Here is a 27232-nt window from a genome sequence, read left to right as displayed (position 1 = left end):
AACTTCTACATTACAAAACAAAGAAAATTTCATCTGTATTTACTGATTAAAACATGTAACAAATTTTCACTTGCATTAAAGACTCAGCCAATTTGATACCAAACCTACTAATCATTTATGTAAGGTTCAATCACAACTACATAAAGTAATTGTTTTAAAAGTCTGAAAATGAATTAGTTTTCAAAATCAAAATGAATGAATATGAGCAAAGAATGAATTCAGACAACTTCATGACCATAGCATTTTATTATACAATAAATTAAGATAAAATCAACATCCAACTATCTATAAACTTTAATACAAGATTTTTTGAAGCCAGGAGACATGCTGTATGAAAACATATCATCATCAACACACATTTCTTCATCTTCTATGTGATCCTAAAATTAGAGAACATAAATTTTTTTCAGAAAGCAATTTTATTAAAGAAAATGCAATATAAACTTGTAATAAGAGTAGATGATTACAAATTTTGTATATTCTTATGATAAAGATGTACTGAAACAAAAGAAAATGAGAAACTTTTGGAACACTTCACTTTTTTCCTCAAGTCATTAAATTCAACTATTAATGGAAAAGAATAGGTGTAGAATTCACTTTTAATTTTCCTTTTAAATAGTAGAAGGCAGTATAAATTAAGTAGATCTATAATTTTCAACTATCGCAGCTTAAGGAAATGCCTATTTTTTCAAAGAATTTTGTCCAATATTTTCTAGTACAAAACAACAACAACAAAAAAAAATCTATATATTAAAGAAAAAGCATACATACAATTGCTGCATGAAATTATATGTTTCATCATCTGGAATACCGTGTGGATCCTGTCATTTAGTAAAGCTTTATAATGTTATCTGTGTCATCGTTTCCTGTTTTTCTCTTTCTCCAGGAGAAATGAACTCAATTCACAGAATATCATGGATCAGATTTTAAACTTTTGGAAATATTCAAACCTTAATATAAGTCTCTGAAGTTTTATAGGACTTTTATCAGTAATTCTAGTGATCTTTACTTAGAGCTATACAGATTTTTTTTGCTCTTGATTTGAGTTTTGCTCCATATGTATTATATAATTTTGAAAATATTTTTTAAAATTTATATATACATATATTATAACTTATTTCTTAAATATAATTCTAGTTAATTTTTTGCTGTAAATTAATTATATCATAAATGGCACTGAGAAGACTACTAAGATTTTCCGAAGCAATGAAAACACTTCAAGAATTGTCTACAGATATCGAATTTGAGGATGAATTCTTGTGGGCACTCGTCATACTAAATTTACAACACATGTACAAAGTAAAGTATTTTCATTCATATGGAAGAAATTTTAATCTATTCCATATGAATGAAAAACATCACTTTTTGATGCATTCAGCATCATTTTTCACATATTTTCAAAAACTATCATTTTTGCAATTCACTTTTTCAGAGGTCTAGTGGAAGTGTTCCAGTTGAAAGAACATCTACTAAATCAAAATAGGAAGCACAATCTTTACAAAAGTTTTACCTGTATTCTCCTTTAGGCCTAAATAGACTATATAAAACCTTTTTTAAATTTCAATTTTAAAATTCAATATATCACAAAGGGTTAATTTAAGCCACACACACATTTTTTAAAATTATCTTGTTTAATATTTTATTAATTGACAATGGAAGATTTATAATAATTTTTTTGAAAAGTTGTTGCATAATAATAATATATTAATGTGGTGTTTTTAAGAAGATTTATAATTGTTAATTAACTAAAAGTATTAAGTTTTTTTATGTCAGTTGGTTCCATTCTATGCTTTCTATATAATTGTAAAGCAAAGGAAAAACTATTTATAAAAAAGAATTTGTAAACTTACAACCGTTTCTTCATCTTTAGAGGCATGATTATAAATTCTGTACTGGGACTCTATCCAATGCTTTGATCTAAATAAAAGAAAGATAAAATTAGGAAAAAAAAAATTATTATTATTTTCCCATAAAATGTTATAACCACATGTTCAAATTTAGAAAACTTTAAAGAATTAATACTCAAACATTTTATAGAATTAATATTTAAACATATCTAGATCTTTTTTACAAAGTTGAAGGATATAAGCTTTTCTTAAATGATTCCACTAATTTTCAGTTCATTGTTTGTAACTGAAAAAAAAAAAAAAAAAAAAAAAGGAAAGAAAGAAAGAGTAAAGAAAGGCTTAATAAAGAGCCAAGAAGTTATTCTATAAAATTGTATCTGAACAGAGGTGGAAAATCTACCATTTAATATATTTTACATGCCAACTTTTATTTTTGATATGCCAACAAATGTCATATGTGTTCAATCCTAATCAAAAGCTTAGTTTATTCCACATATACATATAAAATGTGTCCCTAAAAATTAGAATAAGCTTTTATTTCAGTGAATACAATGCTTAAGCATTACTTTCAATTACTAAGTTTCATTAAATAAGATGCAAATGAATATTAATAACAGTAATTGTATGAAAACCCTTTAGCTCCACTGGTTGTTAATAATAAAAAGTCTAAAAAAAACTAAATATTTTATATAGGTCTTATAATGTAAAAATGTATATCAGTCAATGTTTCTCATATTCATCTACGCACATACAAAGTTTCCCATTTCTATTCACAAAATTTTCAAAAGTGTTCATTTTTAAACTCAGATTTTTTTTTCTTCAAGTGTCCCTCATGCTGCAGTATGACGAGTCAGTTTAGAACATTAAATCCTTTTCTAAAAAATGTAATTTGGACGGATGAATGTTATGCATTAATGCATTAATCTTCAAACCAATAACATTTGGGACAGCAAAAATCCATTGTTTGACAAGAGGTTTATAATTGTTAACATATTTTTTTTAAACGTCAGGTGTGATAGTTTTAGAAAATTGTTCGCCCCATTTTGTACAACATGAATAGTTACTGGTATATTCAGTTAGTTTTGATTGGCATTACATAGGAGCTAAGGGATATATTATGGCAGCTTAAAAATGTACATAGATCTGTAGAACTTTGTTGACAAATTCAAAAACTTTATCTATATGTTCCAAGTGATGAACAAGATCACATAAAAAAATTGATTAAAAAGAAAGCAAATTTGTATACATGTCAAAGAATAAATAACTTTTCATTAGTATATTATCCCTGAAAATTAAAAAGAATCACTCATGCACCAGTCAGAGGTATAGAAAAAAAATTATTTAAGTCAACATATTTGTCCTTTAATGCAGAAAGTTTTATAAACAGAAACATGCAAGTTAAATGTAAACAAGCATCTAAAAAATATAAAACTCACTGACATTTTTTTCATTATGGTGGATATATAAAAATTTCATTTTAACTTTGCAGTTAGAAGTATATGTCAGATTGGAATAATTAAAGAGTTATTCCATTTTTTGTGGTGGTGGTGGGGATATCCTGTATGTGTAAATCAATATTTTAAATACTTCACTACCTTTAAACCTTATAAAAATGAATAACATAAAAATAATGGGAATGAAAAACAAGATCAAAAATTGAGCGTTTAACAATAAAATTGATAAAAGAAAAACAATTATCACTTTCTTCTTTCGCAATTGTGGAAAAAAAAAAGTAAAAACTTTTACAAATGAACAGATACAAATTTAAAATTTACAGAAATGTAATACACCCCAAAAATATAACCAACATTTAGAAATTATAGTCAAACATCATAAAATGACAACTATCTTTCAGCATAGAATTTCAAAACTAATGAAAACCTCTAACAAATATGAATACCAATATTTAAAATCAATAAAAAATTAATAAGTTTCATCAAATTTTTAAAAAAAAGAAAATGAAAGCTATTTTTTAAAATTAAGAATAAAAAAAGCCTTGTTTAGAGTTAACTAGATTCAAAAGTAAAAATATAAAATAAAGGTAAAGTACGGAAAAAAGTAAAAGAACTGTAACATCTGTCCTCTCCCCCATCAAAAAATTAATTTGATGAATATTACACTAACTGACAATAGAAAGGGTTTAATAATAAAAAAGAGAGAGAGAGAGAAAATAAATGTTGGAATGATAATTGAGATAACAGGCTATAAATAAAAGAAATGAAACAAAAAACATTTGAAAAATACATTATTTATATTCTGTGTACAATAAAAACATGATAATGCAGAAAGAGGGTAAGAAATGAAATAAACAAATAAAAAAAAAGGGAAGAATAAACATGTAAGGAAATATTATTCATCATTTTTAGAAAGACAAAAAATATTAAATTTTGATTATCATGGTAAATTTATCCAAATATTTCATAGTATTCCTTCTCCTTTCACATTTTATTATTTTTCTATTTTTAACAACAATCTATAATTTATACATTTATAATAAATACCATAATTGGCAATATATATAGACTTTTGTTTTTATATAGTGCATATAATATGGTTAATGTGTATCAATCAATTATCATTAATAATAACTGATTAATCACATTAACTGCCATATTATATTTTACATCATATAAAGATGTATTTTTCAAATTCAGGATATCTGAAATGTCAAGATTTGACAAAATCTTGAGTTCAAAATTTTTGACAATTATAATACTTTCTTTATATTTTGTTTAGGAATAAATAATAAATTTATACATCTTAATGAGTTTTCTTATCATATAATATATTAATTTTTATACTCACCTTTTTAATAAATATGGATCAAAAGGGAAAAAAGTTGGAATCATAGCTCCAGCACTAACTTCTTCTGTATTGGAGTGAAATCCAGCATACAATAAATTTCTATTGTTTCTTTCAATTATTGGATACACATATGCTATCTGATGATTTCTGGCAATGCTGGCAAAGTTCTGAACTATATTTCTATCACAAAACCTCAAGGGATTCAGACGACATGTAACCATTCTATCAAAGTTAAGACTTTGTAGATATTTGTGGCCTGAAAAAGTTATTAATTTGGAACGATTGAAGCATTTTTCACTAACAAAGAATTAATAATGAGAAACTAACAATGTCAAAGATTTACCTCGCGTTTTTTCCCCCTTTCCCCTATCAATAATCATGTCAAAATTTATATCAAAAATCTAAAGAGCACTAATATTAAAAAATTTTACTGGTTGCTAAATTGAAATTTATCTTAATAAGATCAAAAATTCAATTGTCATACATTATCAGAAATACTTTACATGGAATAAACAAAGCATCTCAAAGAATACATAATCATATAAAAAAGAAATTGCGTACATTTATCTTTATATGGTACATAAACTAATATATTTTTTCAAATTTTTGTTTTATAAAAAAGTAAAAATGTCAGAAATAAAAAAAATAATTAAATATTTTAAGCACATTTATATAATCACATTTAATAACTAATTATTCAGAGAGCAAGGGCAGATTTATATTGAAAAGGTCATAACAAGAATAAGTACAAGGTTATTTCAGATTCAATTAACTGTGATGATATTTTTTAATATATACCATTGCTAAAAAAACTTCAAAAAATAAATAAATGTTGAAACCAGATTCTTAGAATAGTCTTTTTTTACAATGACTTGTCTGTTTGCAAGCAACATGATTCTATTTAAATTCAATTAAATCCTTGATAGACAATTTAATATTCAGAGTTTCCACAGAAAAGCATTTTTTTTTTAAAATTTAAAATTGAATAATCGAACCTGCATTATTTCAGTAACTTTACACCTATTCTGCATAATTCTTCTGTTTCTCAACTTTAAAAAGAGAAATTCGAAGTGTTCCAGGATTTTCTGGTACCTCAATTAGAATGATATTAGAACCGAGAGAGTTTAAAATGGCTCAAAGGATACTTTTGCATATTTCTGAATGTAATTGAAAAAAGGCAAAATTTTTGAAAATTATTAATAAATTAAAAATTGAATAAAAATTCGTAAAAATTTCTTTGTAACTAAGTAGTTCTAATAAAAATGGTCTTAACTGTAGTTAGATAACAAATAGTCAAATAAAGATTTGATGTTATGATTTGTATGAATTTTTGATATATCTGTATTAATCCATTTCATCCTTTTTATATAAAGATAAAATTACAATTCTGTTAGTAAAATATGAATCAGTCATTACAAAAAGTAACAGATTATTACCATCATTCATTTCTAGAAGTTCTTTGTTTCTGAAGGCAAATACATAAAATACCGTTTGGCAGACACTGTGAAAAGTTCCATGGACCATCAAATCACGTGAAGTGTGAGCATCAATGTACCGATGGATCCAGTTACACATTAAATCAAGACATTCAGTTACAGTGCTAGAATAAAAATAAGAAAGATTTATTCATTTCTTAAAACAAAAAGAGAGACTAATTACAAAGCTTTTCAAAAATCAAATGTAATTTATTGAAAAAAAAAAAGCATTTCTTCAATAATAACAACAATAATGAAAATATTGAATAGAAAAATTATAACTGGTAATTGAGTAAATTAAAACTAAGCAAAAAATTAAATATATTTTTGAAATTAAGCATAAAGGAAGGAAATATCATTAAATATTTTGAAATTAAATGATAAATGAAAACAAAGAAGAATATTAATAAATTCAGGCAAACATGTAAATCCTCTATTCCTTTTGCTGAGACACATACAACTAATTCAGATTTCTAGTCTCAGACAAAGTACTAAAAATAAAGGACATATTAGTGAAGAGACTACATTAAAATTACAAATATTTTCTAAAATACATAAAAACTCATTTTGAAATACATAATAAGCTTCTTGAAATTAATTTCTGACTATTTTAATATAGTCAAGAAAAGGAAAGAGCAGATTACTTTAAAATAAGTGAATAAGTTGTGCAGTAGCTTACTGTTAGAAACTTTTATTATTCATATAAGTGATTGCAAATATGTTAATTTATCAAAGATAAATCTTGTATTTGCTTCCTTCTTGTCTAGCAGATTTGATACCAGTGATGAATTCAAGGGGCTCTGGGCCTCATGTCAAGGATGTTATACTCCCCTAACCGTCAGAGCAAAAAAGTAATTTGTAGGATGAATTTTCTTTGTAAATTCAAATTTTGCAATTCTTTCTCTATTGTCAGGTTGCCTTTATTTCAAAATCATTACAAAATTTACAATTAATGCATGCATAAGAATATCTAAGATGTTCTTCTGTGGAAAAGTCTTGTTACCACAAACATTTTTGAAAAAAAAAAAAAAGAAAAAAAAAAAGAAGGAAATATTGTTGTTTTTGATTAAAAATACAGTAACAAATTCCAAGTTTTAAAAATCAATCTGGAGAATATACATCATATTTCTGAAAGAATGTAAAAAGTATCTAAATTGAAAAGATTATTATAACTGCAGAAGTGCAATTCTTGTGTTGTTGACTCTCTTAACAAAATGAATAGATTGATAGAAATTCCATACTCTACAAGTGCCAAGTGAAAAAAGTTTCAATAAATTGTGAATTGTCAAAAATATGCACTACCATGATTCAGAATAAGTTTCAGAACTTCATGATCTTAGGAATGTATAGTAGCAAATTGAGAAAATTAGATTTGTTTCATATAGAAAAGTTTGATAAATTGTACCTAAAAAGCATTAGCTGCACTAATGCCATTAGGATCTACTATCATTATGTGCTGGTTTATCATATTTTCCCATTTTTTTAAAAAAAAGTATATTTTGTGCTTGAACATCAATTCATAATAATTTAATTCCCATCACAGGACTAGTTTCCATTAGAAAGATCTTTGTGCTAAATGAATAGAACATAAATAGAACAAATGAAATAATACAGCTTTAACATACAATAATTTGATGGAATCACAGATATGTATACCTAAATTAAATATAATCAATATTCTTGATAAACCAACTGGTTGCTAAAAGGGATGTATGTAGTAAATAATATGTAAAGTTCATTACACTAGTTAAGGAATTGCCATAAAAAATCAACAATATTTTCTAAATAATAAACTTTTTGGATTGGATAAAATTGAAAACTTACCTTATACTTATGTATTTAGCTCTGGAAAGTAAAGACCCAATGTAAAATGCAGCTATTTGTCTTAAAACTGGTGCAACATTAGGGTTCTGAACCTTTTTCCATAAATAGTCTAAAAATCCTATACAAAGATCTTGCTTTAAGCCACAAATGTAGAACAAAATATATTGAACATGACAGCTACCTTGAGTAGGTAGAATAATCTTATCAAAGATTGTTAAAAATTCTTTATACAATTTCTTTGTTGCTTCCCAATCAAGTTCTTCACTATCTAAAAAAAAAAAAAAAAAAAAAAAAAAAGAATAAGATATGCAAATGATAAAATAAGTAAAAGTGACTAATAGAGATGCAAATTAATATTTAGATATCTTATCAAATGCTCAATAATATTCTCAAAAAATTAATTCTTTAATCATCACTAGAATTTATGAATTCTTGAGACTTAACTCTATACTAAGAAGAATTAAATTTTATACTGTTCTTCATACAATATGAAAATTTCTGTTGTATTTATACTGTTCTTCATACAATATGAAAATTTCTGTTTTTTGACCCATTAGAACAAACTAAATTAAAATCTCAAACAAGTAAGCATTTATAAAGCGTTTTAAATGTTTTAAAATGTAGAAGAATGCTTGAAACACGTTAAGGCTGTCCTGCAGAAGTTTCACTTGAAAGCGCTATTACGAAAAGGTTAACCACATGAATGATAAATAAATTTAATTGATTTTCAATAGTTTTATTAAACAGATAATATACTAATTCTTCCCATATTGCTATAAGGTATGCAATTGTTAAAATCATTAAATTAGATTGAATTAATGTTGTTTTGGTAAATCATTTATACAATTTCATAACCACAACAAAATCCAAGTTATTCCACCTTTGCTTTTCAATCAGTTATTTATTTTTAATTAAATTATAAGCCAGCAAAAAGATAAAAAAATGAAATCTAATAATTATTAAGGGAAAGGGAGAGAGTATTTATAGAAAATATTTTTTAAATACATACCATTATAAAAGCATGTTTCCTTAATATATGTAAACAAACAGTTCATTAAAATATCCAGACTATGAGCTAAAGGAAATGCCATTTGATCAGTTTTCTTTTCAATAGTCGACTCCATTTCCAAATCTTGATTCTAAAATAAATGTTTACACATTTTTAATATAAAATTATACAAAGGAAGTACTTTCCAATTTTTTAATGGTATATAAAATATTAAAATGAATTTTTGATTAAATTAATAAGTTTTATTAAGATAAATTTTTATTACCAAACTTTCTTCCTCTTCTCTTTGCATCTCATACATTTCTATTGTTGTTTTAGAACAATTCACCTGATGAAAAAGGAAAGTAAATATAAAAATTAGAGAAAGAAAAACAATTTTTTAAATTGCTGATTACTAATTTAGTTTCAGAATAATATATATAGCAATAATCTTTTGTTTTGGAAAAAGACGTTTCAGTTGAAAGTATAATTAAACATATAAATATAACTGTATCACAGTTAAAGATCAAACAATAAAATCTATATTTTGGATTACAGATATTAAATGAATAACATGCTACTTTTAGTTAATTTTATTAAATTCTGAATTACATTTAATTAAATTGTAATTTTTTACTTGAAGCTTATCTAAGTTAAGAATAAAGAAATTTAATTCAGTAAAGGGACAAAAGATAAATGTTGGTTTATGAATTTCAATTCATTGCAAATAATACTTAAATGGAACATAAAAAAAAATTTATAAATAAGTCATTTTTTTTTGTACATAAAGTAAATGAAAACATATTTGATTTAAAATATACTGGGGTTAAATAGAAAATTTTAAAAGTAATAATATATAAAACATAATACTTACATCTATTTGAATAAATTTTTCAATAACACATTCCAATATTAAAGGCCTCTTGCTTGGTAAATATGTACAAACAATCAAAAGATTTTCTACATAATGCAAAATCACACATGCTGCATTTCTAATATAAGGGAACTTTTCTACAAGTGCCACGCAAAATATATGTTGCGACCTAAAAACAAGTAATAACAATTTAGGGAGTAGAATTAAGAATTTATAAGTACATTATGCCCCATTATTAAAATGCGCCTTTTTTTTTTAACTATAAGGAAATAATTTTTACTAAAATATTTAAAGATACATGGATAATATATGTAAATAAATGTTTTTATAAGAAAATAATTAAAATTTCAAATCTGGAGACAATCAGTCATATTAATGGATATGGATAAATCTGGAATTTTAATATACTCTATATTAAATAACTCAAAATAATTGGTATTATGAAATATGATAAAAAGATTATGTACATTGAAAATAATACAATACCAATAAAAAAGGTGAAATAAACCAATGCTCAATTTAATAAATCTATTCATAACATATAAGAGTTCTTTTTGTAGAAGTATAAGAGTCCCTAGACTGTTATAAAACATCTGCTTCATGTTTCTTAAAATATATAAATTACAAGATCAAAATTTAAAAAAATCTACTTTAATTACAAAATCGTTAAAATATCAAATCTATTTCTGAATGTATATCGCTTTTTGGATTTAGTTTTGAAGAGTTGAAAATCAGATACTTCTACAATGGTCTTTCAAACTCTTTATGAAATTAAATTGTCCAAATATGGAAAATTCAAAAACATTGTAAATAATAATATATCAATGTTAATTTTGCAAAATTTGTTCATGTAAATGACTTACAAGGGTATTAATTCAGTAATATGTTTTGCAAGTTCATGAGCATGCCGCCATATTTTTCTTTCTTCTGGTGTTGGAACTTCTTTGTCAGCTGATACTACAAAGCAAAAAATGGAAAAATAAAATGGACACCTAGTTGCAGACATATGGATTCCATCTAAAAATACTAACTAAAAATTTTAAATAAATAAATAAAAACATGGATTAAGTAAAAAAAAAAAAAAAAAAAAAAAAAAAACATTGATTTCTATTAATTTCCAGTTTTTTTTTTTTTAAATCATCTTATACAAATTTTTATAGTTTTGAATTTTAAAACTAAATTTGTTTAAACATGAATAGTAGCTTTTATAAATCTGATATTTGAAGTTTCTTTAAACTTGCAATCAAAACTTGAATTTTTCATTTTTTAGAGAAATTCAAATGGTAGAAAGTAGAGAAAAAGTTGAGAAATCAAGCAATTCAGCAACATGAATTAATGCAACAAATTTAATATACATAATACTTGTTTGAAATTTTAAAAATAAAAAGGTGGAAAAGAAAGAAATCTTTCAATGCATGAAATAAAAAAAAAATAGCACCAAATATTTTATGATTAATTATTTATTAGACTGGGGTTAAAAGGAATTAAAACACAAATGTAAAATATTTTATAATTCTGATTAAGTTTAAAATCTTAACTAAGCATCAAAAACAAGAGGCTACTTTTCAAAACTTAAATTTTTCAATGGTTGATTTTTGCAAAATTTAAATGTTCAGCTTATACAAAAGCAATTCAAATTGTTTGAAAATATATAAAATGAAATTCAAATCTGCTATTTAATTCAGATACTAAAGCTTATTAATAAATTATTTTTCTTTTCCTTTAATTAGGTTACATTAAATGAACAAGTGGAAAAATACAATTTCACAATAAGAACTCAGCAATTTGAATTCCACATTTCCAATAACTGCTTAAATTCATGGAGGAGGAAAAAATGCTTTCTTTCATTCAAACATAGTGGAAAAATATTTTATTAAACACAAATTGGTGGAAAACAAAATTCCGTTTTAAATTATGAATAAAAGTTTAGGTGCAAAAAGATTAAAAAAAAAAAGCATTAAAGATAAAGACAGAAACATATATTAGAAGAATGAAAATGAAATATAAAAGTAATGAAAAATAATTAAACATAATATTTGAATAAATTTTTAATATTTACACCAAAATTTGCAAAAGTGAAATAATTAACAAAAATATTCATTAAGCCATTTAAAAAAAAATAACATTTTAATTAGTGATCAAAATGTAACTCCTCATATAATTTTTGGCAAATATTAGCTTTATTTGTAAGCTAAGTTCCTTTTTCTTTCCATGAAAAGAATAATTTAGGTAATTAAAATACATGAGTATATTTACAACATTAACTCAGCAAAAATTTGACAATTCTTCAGATAAAATTTGTGTACAAAGAATAATTGCAGATACAGTACACTCTCGATTATACGCGGAATTGGGTGGCGTGGCCACCGCGGATAATCCGAAAAAAGCTAAAAACGGGTATAGCAAAAGAGAAAACAGTCATTCCAACTTTGAAAAATCGTTTTATGTACAATAAAATGTAAAATAAACACCTGAAATGTTTAACTAACGCTGAATATTTTAGTATATCACTCAAAACTAACCTAAAATACATTTTGTTAATGAAAACAGAAAAGTGCTTTGTACTTATGAGAGGCGTCAAGGATACACAGAAAAATTAATACATATGTACTGTTTTAATACTATAATGTATTATGTAATTACAAAAGCATAACTGTAAAACTACACCTTTTTGAAGAAATCAGTCATTTGTGTTTGTTTCTTGCTTTGGAAGCATTTTCTGTTTGCTTGGAAGCAAAAAAAAAAAAAAAAAAAAAAAAAAAAACTTAGTGTGGCAGGCACGGATAATCGGGAGTCTACTGTAATAGGCAAAGATCTATCTTGATCTCCCGAGTGAAAACTTAGAAGCAGTAATTTGTTAATTTTATCAGCAATTACAGAATGATCGAATTGCAGGGTTTTTTTTATTTTGATAACAAAATTTACACATAAGAAATAAACAATTGATTTGATGATTAGTTTTTCCATCATGCAAAGATACAAATTACTATACATTTTAAGAAATCACTGCACTATTTACAAAAAGAGACAGGAAGTCAAGGACTTATAGCCAAAATAATAAAGACCTAAAAATGGAATTTATAGCCAAGCAATACAAAAAAGAAATAACATATAAAAATACATTCAGAAAAAACTAAGATAAAAATATACTAAAAAAATATCAGGTCCCCCAAAATCATGAATGAGATGCTCAAAAGTTTCTATACCATCTAATTTAAGACTTTGAATAAGATTATAAAGGAAATATTTCTCTTAAAATTGTTTTTTCCCACAATTTTGAAAGATTTCCAGGTAAGAAGAATTATTATTTGGAATGGAATTTTAAACCTCTCTGGACTTTTGTAATTATCATAACATATCATATTGTATTATGTTACATGGTATCTGATTTTGTAAGCAAATAAAGCTAGAAGCAAATCTGTAGTAAAAAGATAAAACAATATAACACATTGATATTATAAATAAAAAAAATAGTTCCTATTTAAATCTAACAATAAAAAAGATTTAAAACCGAAGATTACTCCACACCATGCCGAGCATTACTTTAATTTTATTTTTCAGCCTAAAATTACTGACTGTTTATGATTATTATAAAATAGCTTCATGGTAAACTCTCACTTAATGTCTAGCTAAAGCCCTCCACAAGATCTTTCTTCACTCATTTCAAATTTCTCTCATCTCATTTCTATTTTTAGACCAGTAATTCAATGTTATAATGCATTTTTTAAAAATGTACCCATGTCAGACAGACTGGAGCAAATTTTATGCATTGACAATAGATTTGTCATCACTCCATTGCCATGGTGTAATTGTGAATGTATGACTTAGCTCCTTTAGGACAAATGACCTATAAGTGCATTTTTTTGAAGGCTGAATGTCACATCTCCACATTTTCATAGAAACATTCCAATAGAGACATGAATCCATTGAGCTTTTAGAATGAAACGATTTCTATTAAATTACAGTGTTGATAAATGTCTCCCCCCCCCTTTCAAAAGATCCCATATATTAGTATTTCTCTCTCAGAAGTCACATTGCAGTATTTGTGAATCATTAAATTTTCACAAATATAAACAGAAACACCTATTTGCTAACATAAAGAGAAACATGTGCTCATTTTACGTCTGTTACAATTTATCTCTTAGTGGAGAAAGGATATTATTGTAACAAGAGTTTTATTTCACTTGGTTTTCCATTTGTGCAGTCAAGCTACAGCAATGCTTATGTTTCTTGAAAGGAAAGGGGGTAAGTATGCTTATGAATGATCGAACTATGGATAATCTATGGGCACAATAACAAAATATGAAATTTTTTATTGTAAAAAAAGATTTAAAGTTTCAAGATGGATGTTTGCTCCAATTAAAAAAAAAAAAAAAAAAAAAAAACGAGTAACTACTTTCAAAATAAATGATATACTGTTGGTCTCTACACTGATCTGCACTTTAAGATTCTTCATACAGCCCAGAAGCATTAATTAATATTTTAGAATGCTTCAAAAAAATTTTAATTTTAATTATTTTTTCTTATGTCAATTATTAATATTATTAAGCCAATTTAAGTTCTATCGATCATCAATAAAAATATATATAGTGTATTTTAATTATGTATTAAATATCCGGCATTTTATTTAAATGTTTTAATCACAATATATTTAAAAATTGCACCATTTCTATGCTAAGGGTATTTTTTAAGAATTATTACGTACATTTTAATGAAATATAATGTACATTAAACTTAGCAGGAGAACATGTTCTGGCCTATACAGACAGTTGTCCTGCTCTGAATGCTTTCTTTTAACATTTATCCCAAAAGGGTTAACAGAAATCTGAGAAACTGGAAAATTAACCATTAACTTACCTTTCACAAATATAGATATTATGAAATAGAGAACATGTTTAAGATAAGATGAGTGGGCTGTCACCAGATTTAAAATCAATTCTTGATAAGCCTTAATAAATCTTTCATTTTTGTTATACCATTCCATTTTCTGAAATAAAAACAAAAATTTTAAAAAAAGTAGTAAAGAGGGGGAAAATATAAATCTTCAAAAATTAGCAATCATATTGCATGCGATTGCTAAAATATAACAGATTAAAATAACTTGCGTCAGCATGATTTTAATTTTAATATATCTGATTTCCATTAATTTATAAAACCGTAAAAATGGAAAATTTCTTACCAATAATGTAAATGTCAAAGATTCGTTTCTCTTATCTAAAAATAGAATATTGTCCTTCAGTTCAGTAATCCATCTTAGAAGAATAGAATCCTGTAAGATTTTAAATACATTTCAATCTAACAATGCAAAGCTACAAAACTAAATAAAAAAAGAAAAGTGTTCAGCATATTATTTAAATAAATTCATCATGAATTAACCATAACTTCAATTCCACTTTTGTCAATTAGTATTAATTCAAAAAAAGTTTAAAGAAAGAAATCTACTTACATGTAAAATAAAAATTAAATTTTACTCCCCTGGAAATAATAATATAAATTTAGACAAACTATTCAGAGTCAGATAATACTTAATAAAATACTTTGCCAGACAACAATTAATTATACAACAGAGAAGCAGATTTTAATTGCGAGTTCTTATTCTATTTCCTAAAATAATAATTCTTATTTATCAGCTTAGGATTTTCTCATATACATTTACTTTAAAATATGTTCCATCTTACTTTGTACATTTAAAAAAAAAAAATCTATTAAAAGGATTTTGTAAAACTAGTTTGTAATATTAAATAATTTTTACTTACAATTACAATAGAAGTAAACTAACAAAAAGCATATAAAAGCTTGCAAACAAAATTTAAAATATAATAGTTAATCCTCTTTTTAATAATACTAAGAAAATACCAAATCTCTATAATAACAATAGTAATAATAATAATAAACAAATAAAATAGAATTCAAGAAGATTCAAAATACAAACATGGCACTGAATCTTTAAAACATTCATTTAGTAATTGAATCTAACAATAACCTTTCAAAATGCTATCAAATTTAAATTGTTCATCAAAAACTTGGATTATTGGATATTGGATAATAAAAACTTGGATTATTGGATAATTAATTGTATTTAGTACAAAAATAAGGTAAAAAAAAAGCATTATGTACCAATTACAATCAATAATTCATTGAAAAAATATATTTATAATTAACTAGGGTGAAAAATTAAAATTTTAATATAGCAATTTAAGGAAGTTAAAACATTAAATAATAAACAAAATTTCATTACACAAACCTCAGTATCTTTATCCATAAGAATTTTTAAGACAGAATTTAATCTGGCACCATAAGATGTATCACCTTCTTCTTGAATATATTGTATAATACTTTCTTTATCAATGGGCAAATCAAATTTTACTCTGGGAGAGCTCGTTGAACTCACGTCTTTCAAAGAACCAGACATTGAGGTCTTGAGAATAGGTACCAATACCATCGTTACAAAAGATCTAAAAATAAGTTTAATATTTTTATATTTGTATTGGAAATGAAATCAATATATATATATATGATTCTAAAAAACATGAATGAATACATATTCAATTTAACAGTATAAAGAATTTGCTGCAGAAGAAATCTTTCTATATAAAAATATATAATTAAATATAAGCAACCATTTAGGTACCGACGTACTTTCTTATAAATATGCTAAAAGTATGGAAATACATTTTTTTTGGAAAATAGAAAAATTATAATTTTAATTTTTATATAAAAAGTAATTTTTACCAAGAAAGACATTTTTTATTCTTATTTATTACAAAACTGTACACAAATTTCATGAATTCCTTTTTCACATACAGCACAAACAAAGTTGGATTGTGTAATTCCATTACCTTTTTCCCATTACCTGACTCACACAGATGTAAATTTCACTCATGCAATTTCCCTAAAGAAAACTTTTTACTTATTGGTAGTTTTTTAGTAGTATTTTATGTTGAGAGTTATCAATACTGCTGGAAGTAAATTGTATCTTTTTAAAAACCAGAAATGAACGATATTAAAATAACAGCAATTGATATGAATTCAAGTGCTTTCAATGAATGAAAATTATAGTAGCAAACAGCAGCGAGATCACACTTCTACATACTTAAGAAGTACTACTTCTACATACTCAATACAAGAGTAGCACAATTGTGGTTTGCACATTCATATGGTTAATATAAACCAAAAATGAATTCAAAATTTTCACCGCATTTCAAAATTATAAGCTATTTAATCACAAGAAATTGGTATTATCAAAAGGATGTAGTCCCTCCAATTATACAAAAAGTTAGAAAAGAATGACATGCTCTAATCTAAACAATTAATAATGTGATTCATTTTCATTTTTTTAAAAAGCAAATAAAATAAAGATATTGAGATCTTTTAAGCAAAACTGCAGAAAATATTTGATTTTTGGTTTGACTAGTTTCTAAAGGTTAAATCTAATGTGCCATTTTGAATTTAAAAAAAAAATAGTTTTCACATTACTTTTCATGCTATTAAATGGAAGTATTCCAATTATAATATTAGTGATAAATTTTGCTGTCTGACAACTAATTTCTTGTAAGATATGTTAATCGAAGGTGTAAATACATAACATACAAAATTCTTCATTATACGAAAAAAAAAATTCAAAAGTCGATATCTTCATTCGACTTTTCATGGACTATGACCAGATTTACTTAACAGAAAGTTCAACATCATTCTCAACCAATTAAGAATAAACACCACTTCGCTGGAAAATAAGCATTTATTTTGGGGTAATCCATCATTTCATGCTAATGTTTGGCTTCAAAAACTAAAGGAACGCCCAGATTTCAATCTTTTGCATTTGCTGCTTTCAAACTTCCTAATATACTTCCTAGTCCTAGATTACCACTTTTTCACTTTCTTGAAACTAATTCGATTTTATTATTTGATCCAATTATGGAACACTGCTTAAAGATTTATATATATACATAATTGAATTCCTGACTTGAAATTTTAAAAAAAGAATTTTAGATTCTGACATAAGGTTTAGAGCATTAAAATTATTACAATTATTTGCATCATTAAACTTAAACAAACCAAACCTTATGGAGGAGAAGTGGAATTTCCTTTTTGTGTTTAAAGTTATATAATTTTTATTAACATAACAAACTAAAGGCATTAATAAAAGCAAAGCCAAATGTAAGAAATTATTCAAAATAATTAAAAATTCATTGAGTGCAGTTCAATAATTTAAAAATGCACTAAAGACTGTTTCTAAGAAACAAATGACACAAATAGCTAAAAGCAATAAATCTTTTTTAAAATATGAAGACATCAATTAAATCATTAAAAGTTTTTATAGACAAGGCTGCCACTCAAATCTGGAGAAAAAAAACTCCTTGTTTTCCCTGTACTTATATTCAAGATAGGAGAAAATGCACGAATAGCACCCATGTTCTAGTTATAATGCAATACTGTTTTAGGGAATCGAAAAAGCTAGGAATGGAAGCAACAATTTAATATTGTTTGAAATAATAGCATGTTAAAAAAAGGTTCATAATTACATACAGAAAAAAACAAAGAAGGTTTATATTTATGTAAAAAGAAAAAGAAAAGGAAAAGAAAAAAATCCTTTTTATTTATTATCTAGACTTTAGCAAGACAAAATTTACATAATAAAGGGAATATATTACATCTCGTTCTTTTTAATTAATTGTAAGTCACACAAAATTAAGGACTTGGGTGAAATAAAACCTGAGACATTTTTTATTAACAAGATACAAATCATTTAATGATTACTTAACAAAAAGTAGCACAGCAAATTATTTTTCATTTATGCATGTGACGATTCATATATTTGGGCATCAACTTTTGCAAATTTTTCACGGAGCTAATCCGTAATAAATTAAGTCCGGCATTTTTTTGGTATTTCATTTCCCGTGAACATATGTTAATATGTTTCTGATATATCATTGAGTGTATCAAAGGATGAATGTGACACAATAAGTTTTGGTGCCCATAAAAAATTCAGCGTTAAATTATTTTTCTTGAATTAAAAAGTTCGAAAGTTTATTTTCAGACATTAAATATCACGTTTTCGGATTTGAAACTTCTTTTCCTGAATTCCTTTTAGATACAAAGTTCAATATCAATGATGACTCATTTGAATTGGCATGCAGTCTTGTAAGTTTTCCTCTTTTTGCATGACTAGTAAGTATTTATTTTCCCATATTACTTAGGTTTATTATCTTATTACAAAGTGAACAGTACATAATAAATGGATTTTGTGGAACTTCTCAAATATATTCAACAAAATCAGGATTGATTTTTTTCTTACAACCAATTTATGTTAAATACAGATTTTGAGCAGTTCATTGTTAAAAAAAAATCTAATTTACTTTGAATAAACTCAAAGTTTCTCAAATAATTAAACTATTTGATAAACTTAGTATGGTAGACTTAACACAATCGCTCTGCTTCTGCAGAGTGAACATGGATATTCCCACTAAAGAAAAGTATCTGATACTTTCATGCAGTCACAGAAGTCTCAGCATGCTCATTACTGCACTTTGGGAATCTCATAAAAAAAGAATAACTGTGCAAATAACTTGCAAATCAAAATGAAATCAACTGATCTATACAGAAAAAAAAAAAGAAAAAAGGAAGAGAGTAGAAATGTAGCGAGTTTCTGCCTTACACAATTGCAAATGGTATCGTTTCGTTTTAGAAGCTATGCCACTGACCTTTCATTTTTGCAATTCATTAGAAATCAGCATTTTTTAGATGGGAAAAAATAACTAAGAAACTTATAAAAATTTTCAAATTCTTTTGCATTTTCCTGAGTTTTTTTTAAAGAGGATTTTTAAATTATCTGTTTTTTTCTGGTGGTGTGACAACCCTGATAGATTTCTTTTACAAGATCTAATGGATGATTTTGATATAAGAAATGATTTTGGAAAAGAACAAAAGCATTTATTTGAAAATACAACTGGAACTACATCTACAAAACATACTAATTACTTAAAAGTATAATTGAAGCTTAAATTCAAGAAAGTAAAACAACAGCCAAATGACTTGAGTTTTGTATTGTGTAATTTAATATAATGATTTTTCCTTAACACATATCATAAAACTATATTTTCAAATAATCTACAAATTACAGTCTGAAAATCAGCAATTTAAAAGTGAATGATAATCAAGTGAAATCTCTCTTAATGAGCAATTCTAATAATGCAATTACAAAATGAGCCAAACAAAATGTCAAAGAGTGACTTGCTTGACGAGCAGCGAATATTTGGCAGAACAAGTTATGAGGAGACACTATGATATCACATACTGGCTTGACCTGTATCAGTTTTGGATGAAGATTGTTTGAATAAAACACTTATATCCTCATGAAAGAAGTTTTGGTCAGATACCATTGCCAAACACAACTCTGAGGGGTTTAAGCGAGTGCCTGTGGTGCCTTAATCGATAAGATTGTTTCTATGGCCAAGATTATGAGGCTAGAAGTGGATAACAATGGTGTGAAAGAATTAGAAGTACTGAAAAATTTATAGAATTGCATTATGCATCACAGCAAACAAACGTGGAGGCGATTTTTATCAGGAGAGGGGGGGAATAATAGATTCAACAGAGCAACAATGCAGAGTAGAGTAACAACTTCCGGGGATATTCAAAGTATAGGAAGTTATTGCATTATACATTCAGAAGTATCATCTTAATTAGGGAATGGCTATGCATGCAACAAATTCATTAAATGATAATGCTGTGTCTCATTTTTGCTAACTTTTAAAGTGCACAAATGTTTTTAGACAATTTTCTTGTTAAAAAAGTTAGCATTCTACGTAATAAATTGCATAAATAGAAATTTGCTTTTTTTTAGAATGGAACATATTAGCTTATTTTGCATGAATTCCTGTGCGTTGTTGTTGCTGTTTGTTAAAAAGTGTTTTGCATTACAAGTAACATTCAAGAAAAAATTATGCTCATTAAACAAGATACAGTGTAAAATCAGAATCGTATAAATTTCTACCCTGTCATTAAGTATTTTAATATTTTTTATACACTGATTTTCCATGGATTTTCTTAGAAAAAAACATTTCATTTGCAATGAAACAAACTTTACAATATTTTAATAATATAAATCAAAATAATTTTTTCTGCATAAGTTCAATCTAAAGAAATAAAAACCAAGATTTCTTTCTGTTACTAATTAATTTTTAAAAGGTTTTATAATAAAATATTGTGATAAACAATAGCTGTTTAAATCAGATATACTCCTAAAATTTTAAAACTAATGGAATTAAGAGTTCTCAATAAATAAACAGTATGGTGCATATAAATTAAGAATAAATATATTATTAAATAAAACAAAAATATTTAAAGTTCTGTGAATATATCTGTAATATAATTAATGAGAAGAATCACGCAGGAGACAAGAAAAAGTAGTTAATAGTTACTGAAGTTGTAAATACGAGTAATCAACAATATATAAGGAATCCACTATAAATATCCGAGTACAATATATAATAAACTTTTACAGCACATTTTTCTTTGAATGTTTCTATGATGTAATTTGCTCAAATAATTTTAACATAATTTCCTTTACAATACATTTTTCTTCCTTTTTAGAATATGTTCTCTTCAATAACAATTATTTTTAATTATTAATAATTATAATAGAGATCAGAGCTGTTTAGTTATCAAGTAAAATTTATTAGTTATTTAGAATAAACTTAACAAGATTTTAAAATTTAATTAAAAATAAAATACATTAAAATCAAGTCAGCCGATTCAATTGCCTTAAATGGATGCTCATTATCACACCACAAATGCTGAAAACACACTGCACCACAAATACTGAATATGCACCATACCACAAATACTGAATATGCGTCACACCGCAAATACTGAATATGCGTCGCACCACAAATACTGAATATGCGTCGCACCACAAATACTGAATATGCGTCGCACCACAAATACTGAATATGCGTCGCACCACAAATACTGAATATGCGCCGCACCACAAATGCTGAATATGCGCCGCACCACAAATGCTGAATATGCGCCGCACCACAAATGCTGAATATGCATCGCACCACAAAATAAATATTATTTTTGTCAATGTTATATTACATAGCATAATGCAAATGTCAGTATTCAACATGATACACTAGGAACTTTCTAAAAGCATTTCCTTCATGATATCATGGTTAAATAATTACAGATAAAAAGGTAATACAATTAAAGCTAAACACCATACGCTTGTAGAAATTAATCCAACACAATACATACTTTTAAAAAAATAAAAAATAATTGTGTAAATATAAATAAATTGTAAATGTGTAAAAAAATTTTTTTTTATTACACAGCACATTATTTCATCCCACATAAGCAATTCAGCACTTTAGCTACTCTTTGATCTGAACGAATTTTCATAGAACTAAACATTCTTTGTATACGAAAAGCATGATTAATATAAAATTCATCGCCTAAATTTAATATAAAGCTGAGGAGTGTAATAAATGATATGACTTGATTTTGCACAAACATAGCGAGTAGTGCGCATTTAAAATACTAATTTCAATTAATAATACTCATTGAAATAATTAAATGTAATACACTGGTATTATTTAGATATTCAAGATATAAAATGAGTTTCAGCGTAATTAATCCATAAAAAGAACAAATCCACATTACAGAGGTTGAAAATACTTACACGTCTTCAGCGAAAGACGATTTGCAGAATTAACTATATCTTCACTTATAAAAGATGTATATTGTGTATGAATGCATAAACAGTTTGTATAGATGCCGTAACGCCAAGTGTTACATTTTGAAGACTCAATATTTATTTTCCGGCAAGTTCAGACGCGCACACGCAACCATGTGGAAATACAATTAAAAAAAAGGAACAATATTTTGTTACAATGCGGCAGTTCAGTTCCGGTTCTTTTAGTAGATAACAGCTGGCTTTACCTCCATTAACAATTATTTATATTGAACTACTGTCGCACTCCAACAATTATTTAAATATTGAAAAATGATTTATAGTAGTTATCGTATAAAAATTTAACGGCATTAAATTGAAAAATAAAAAAAAAATCATCCATCCATTATCTTTTAATTTATGTTTTTTTTTTATCTCATTGATTCTTTTGAGAATTCTTGAAGCATTTGCTTACGTATGAATGCATGCCGAAAAATTTTTCGGATCCATAATTATAAGCTAAGAAAATATGATTATTCGATTAACATATAAAGTAACAAACACATTAGTTAAGGGGTTAAACATAAGATAAAAACAGTACGTCTTATTATTATTCTCTTATGCAGAAAGATAAGAGTTATAGGACTTCAGCACTTCATCAATAATACTGTTCGTTTCAGAATCCTGAGACTAGGACTTTTCAATGGTTGTAATTCACCAAGGGTGACATGTGGAAAGACATGAAATTACTACGCTTCTTAATTCTGCAAATAATCTGAATTGACCTTACTACTCAATTTAAACATCGCCTCTTTTCATCTGACCCGTTTTTTGATTTAAGTAAACAGATTCTGACACTTGTGCAAAAGTGCGGAGAGTTTCCGAATTCAAAAATAAATAGTGTATATCTTTTTAAAAATCACACATTGATTTCTAATTATTACGCAATGTTATGATTATATCTACACTATTAAAGCGAGTGCGCTTTCTCAGTCATGGCCAAATAAAAAATTATTGTTCGCAAATTCCATGTCTGAAACAATAGACAAGACTACATACATTCGCCTTCTTTAATCACAGATCAAGCCCTAAGTGCCCAGTCTTTTCCTTCTTTAAATGCAGAATTATCACGTGTTAGTAGAAGCTATGCTTTGAACAACAAGAAGCGAAGCTAAGACAAATATTTTGCTTAAAATTGGATATATTTTCAATGAGAAAAGATTAATTTCCTTAACCTTATATTTTATCAAAGCTTTTATGATCCCAATTCATTTGTTGAATAGAATTTAATTATATAATAATCATAGAATAGAATGAATAAAATTAAATTTCATTTAATCTGTTGAATTCATTTGCATTTATTAAACAGGCTACACTAGTAGAATTAGTTTCATTCATAAATTTTAATTCTGATTTATTTGTTTATTATTAATTACCATTATTCGAAAACATCAGGGAAATTAAAATTTTATAAAATTTACCTTAGAACACATTGTGCAAGCTTTCTGTAAATGAAGAATTGTAACTAATAATTTATTCTTACAAATGAAAAATAAATTATTAACTTCAAATTACAACTTCCCTAGTACCTTTTTTGAATGAATGATTTTAAATACAGAAATGCTTGATAGATAAAATTGCGGGAAATGTTAAATAGTTCTGCAATGTCTGGTTAATTGTTATGGTTTTAGTTACTATGTGATTTTTTTTAGAATGGAGTGCAGAACTTTTGTCGGGCGATTTAATGTTGAATATTAATAAACAAAAGAAATTTCCATTTGCAGCAGTTAACAAGAATCCATGTCTGGTTTCCTTAAAAGTCAAGTTTTGATTTTTTCTTTGGACATTTCTTTAATTGGAAAAAATTATATAAATATTAAAATGGCAAAAATTACTTTTATTCGATGAACTAAATAATTGAAAAAAAAAACAATTTGTTGTCCATACAATACTGAATAAAAATAATATAGTATCGAACTTAATTTAGGTATCAATTCCAAAGATTCTTTCAAATTAGCCGATTTTGGCAATTAATTTCTTCACTGATTCTAATAATTATTAAATAATTCAATTAAATCTTTTATGTAACTTGCTTTTAATAGACTGTCTAGCAAAGTACTTTTCAAATTTTGATAGGCTTAAACTTGTATGGTTGTGTTACGTATTTCTCTAATTTTCTATAATCTTGCCTAAAATTTGAATTTGAAACGGAAGTGATTAAGAACTGTTAACATGACAACTTTCTTGTTGAAACTAAACACATTTATTAAAAAGATTGCGATATAAAGTACTACTGACTAAAGTACTACTACTAAAGTAATTTACTACTGACGCTGTATTTGTATTAGAGAGTATGTTTCATAATTTATATTAGTCAATAAACAAAGTACTAATAACAATACTCAAAAGAGTAGTCAATAAACCTTTTTCAAACAAACGTTATCCACATGCACCCTCCACACAGATGATAAATAGAATTTTGCTTCTTAACTTTTAACAAAGAAAAAAAAAATCACAGAATTAAAAATCTGAAAAAATAATGAAGACAGTTTAAATTTCATTGTAATAACGAACGAATAAAAACTGAAAATTGGGTACAATATTGTATGTAAAAAATTTCAAATTACAGGGAAAAAATAACAATCTAATTAAATTGGTATCATTATAAAGATAATATTTTGAATTTTAAATAAATAAATAATTTTTAATGTATAAAAATTTTTAAGAAGAAAAGTTTTGGATGTTATGTTGAAAAAGTGTCCTTTGTTATTTAATATTTAATTAATTAAAATTCTACATATTCATGTTAAACTGAAGTGTTTAACAACTTTCCAATTCGTTTAAATAGAATTTTTTAATTCAGAAAGATGGGAAATGACTTTCTTTTCATAAAAGAAGAAAGTTTGTAACGATCCGTTTTTTAAAACTTCACTATAAAATAAGTGCTCATAATATTATGAAATGGATAATTAATACAATCTTCAAGAAATGCCGTGACATATCTTGCTAATAATTGTTTTAGAATTCAATTCATAGTTTGTCATCAGAGAAATGATGAAATCTTTTTTTGGCCCTGTATAATTAATTAAATGAAGATTAAAATCAAATAGTAACATAAATCTAGCTAACTGAATCATTTGTATTCCGAATGTATTTAAATGAATCGGCTTAAACCATGCTTATGTCTTCGCAATATGATCATTTTTCAAAAGGGTATGCGCAAGAACACGAAGAATGCAGTTCTGTGTGTAAGAGTAGGTGCAAGTTGAAGGTTAAAATTGTTAAGTAAATTTTAACCTTGTTAAGTAAATTAAGTAAGTTATTTATTTAATTGAATAAAGTTTTTCTATGAATTTATTCTTTCTTGGAGTTATTCAACCTGAAACTAGTTTAACAATGCAAAAAAAAATGTTGATAAGTTAATACGGGATATAAAGAATTAAGACAAGAATTTTATCCAGTATCAGAAAGAAGAATTAAAAGTCAGAATCAGAGATGTTTATGTTGTTTTACTAATAGTACTATAAATAATCTTTTGAAATTTTAGTTTTTGCGATAAATTTAAATTCAGTAGTCTTCTATGATATTTTGCTAACAAATATTAATAATGTATCAATTTTTTTTAAAAAAATTATTGTATTTTACTTTATTTAAATAACTACATAAAAGAGAAAGAAATAAAAACATCATAAATTTATAAATAAAAAAAACAATTATTTATTTTTGTTATAATTACTTTTGTTTTTTTGAAATTTTTTTTATTAACATCCTATGTGTAGCTCTATTGTTTGAGATTCTTTAATTAGATTATAGTTGGAACGAAACATTTGTGGTACAGTCCAGTCATGAGCCTATTTTAGCGGGCATTTAATATAATTGGATTCATTTGAAGATAGTAATTAGTTTATTTCAGTTATTTGAATTATTTAGTTAGAGAAGGTAATATTTAATATTATGTTTAAAATTACAAAATGATCAAATTATATAAATAGTAGAAATATTTCCGTTGATGATGATGATGTCGTGTCCACGTTACCACGGAAAGGGGGTGCAGTAGCTTCTGAGGGTAAAGACCCCTGAGCACCCGAGGGCAGAAGTCTGACTTCTAGCTCATATAAAGATGAAACTCACACATTCGCTTGCACAATCCCTTTTTACAGGGGGGCACATTCACACACCTCACAGATAGAACACAGATGAAGAACAACCATGCCTGAACCGGGACTCGTAACCCTGGACTGCCAGGTCACGGGGAAGACGTGCTACCCCTATGCAAGGACGCCGGCTAATATTTCCGTTGATAATAATTATTTCATTGAAGACTAAGAGCCTTTGGTGACCATTTGGTTTGCAGGATTAATACTGGATAAAAATTTATCTTAAATATTTTTTTCATAACTTGGTCTAAATGTCTTTTTAAGCAAAACATTTTTAAACTCTTGATAGATGTAGAACTCATATTAATTTAGATACATTACACCATTTTGTTCATTCAGAAACACATTTCTTTAATTTTCTATCAATATATTTATATCCAATTATATCGAAGGAAAGAACAGCGTTGTTTAAAAAGGAGCACACTTTAAGAATCGTTTATTGCTGCCTATTTTAATAGTTAAACCTAAATTGTAAGTATAACAAAATTTCAAAATTTTTATTAAAAGATGCCTTATTTTAAAACTTATTCAACATGGAAAAAATAAGTCAAATCTTCTCACCTTTATGATTAACAATAGAAAAAGGACA

The 27232-nt window shown here is 25.9% G+C and overlaps 1 protein-coding gene across 1 annotated transcript; it reads right to left on the bottom strand.

Moving 5' to 3' along the window:
* Positions 1-227: 227 nt before the first annotated feature.
* On the bottom strand, positions 228-22694 carry LOC129967038 (RNA polymerase I-specific transcription initiation factor RRN3-like). The gene is made up of 13 exons (XM_056081676.1): positions 22496-22694; positions 16058-16268; positions 14993-15082; positions 14671-14800; positions 10677-10770; positions 9814-9982; positions 9226-9288; positions 8961-9090; positions 7952-8219; positions 6089-6252; positions 4653-4908; positions 1851-1917; positions 228-380 (listed from the first exon to the last, which is right to left on the bottom strand). Exons 2-13 carry the CDS (start codon positions 16253-16255, stop codon positions 282-284), a joined length of 1728 nt encoding a protein of 575 aa, XP_055937651.1. The 5' UTR covers positions 16256-16268; positions 22496-22694; the 3' UTR covers positions 228-281.
* Between the last annotated feature and the right edge of the window lie 4538 nt (positions 22695-27232).

This window comes from Argiope bruennichi, chromosome 4 (genome assembly GCF_947563725.1).
Source record: "Argiope bruennichi chromosome 4, qqArgBrue1.1, whole genome shotgun sequence".
Taxonomy (NCBI): domain Eukaryota; kingdom Metazoa; phylum Arthropoda; class Arachnida; order Araneae; family Araneidae; genus Argiope; species Argiope bruennichi.
Note: the sequence above shows the minus strand (reverse complement) of the source record. Positions and strands in the feature narration are given on the sequence as shown.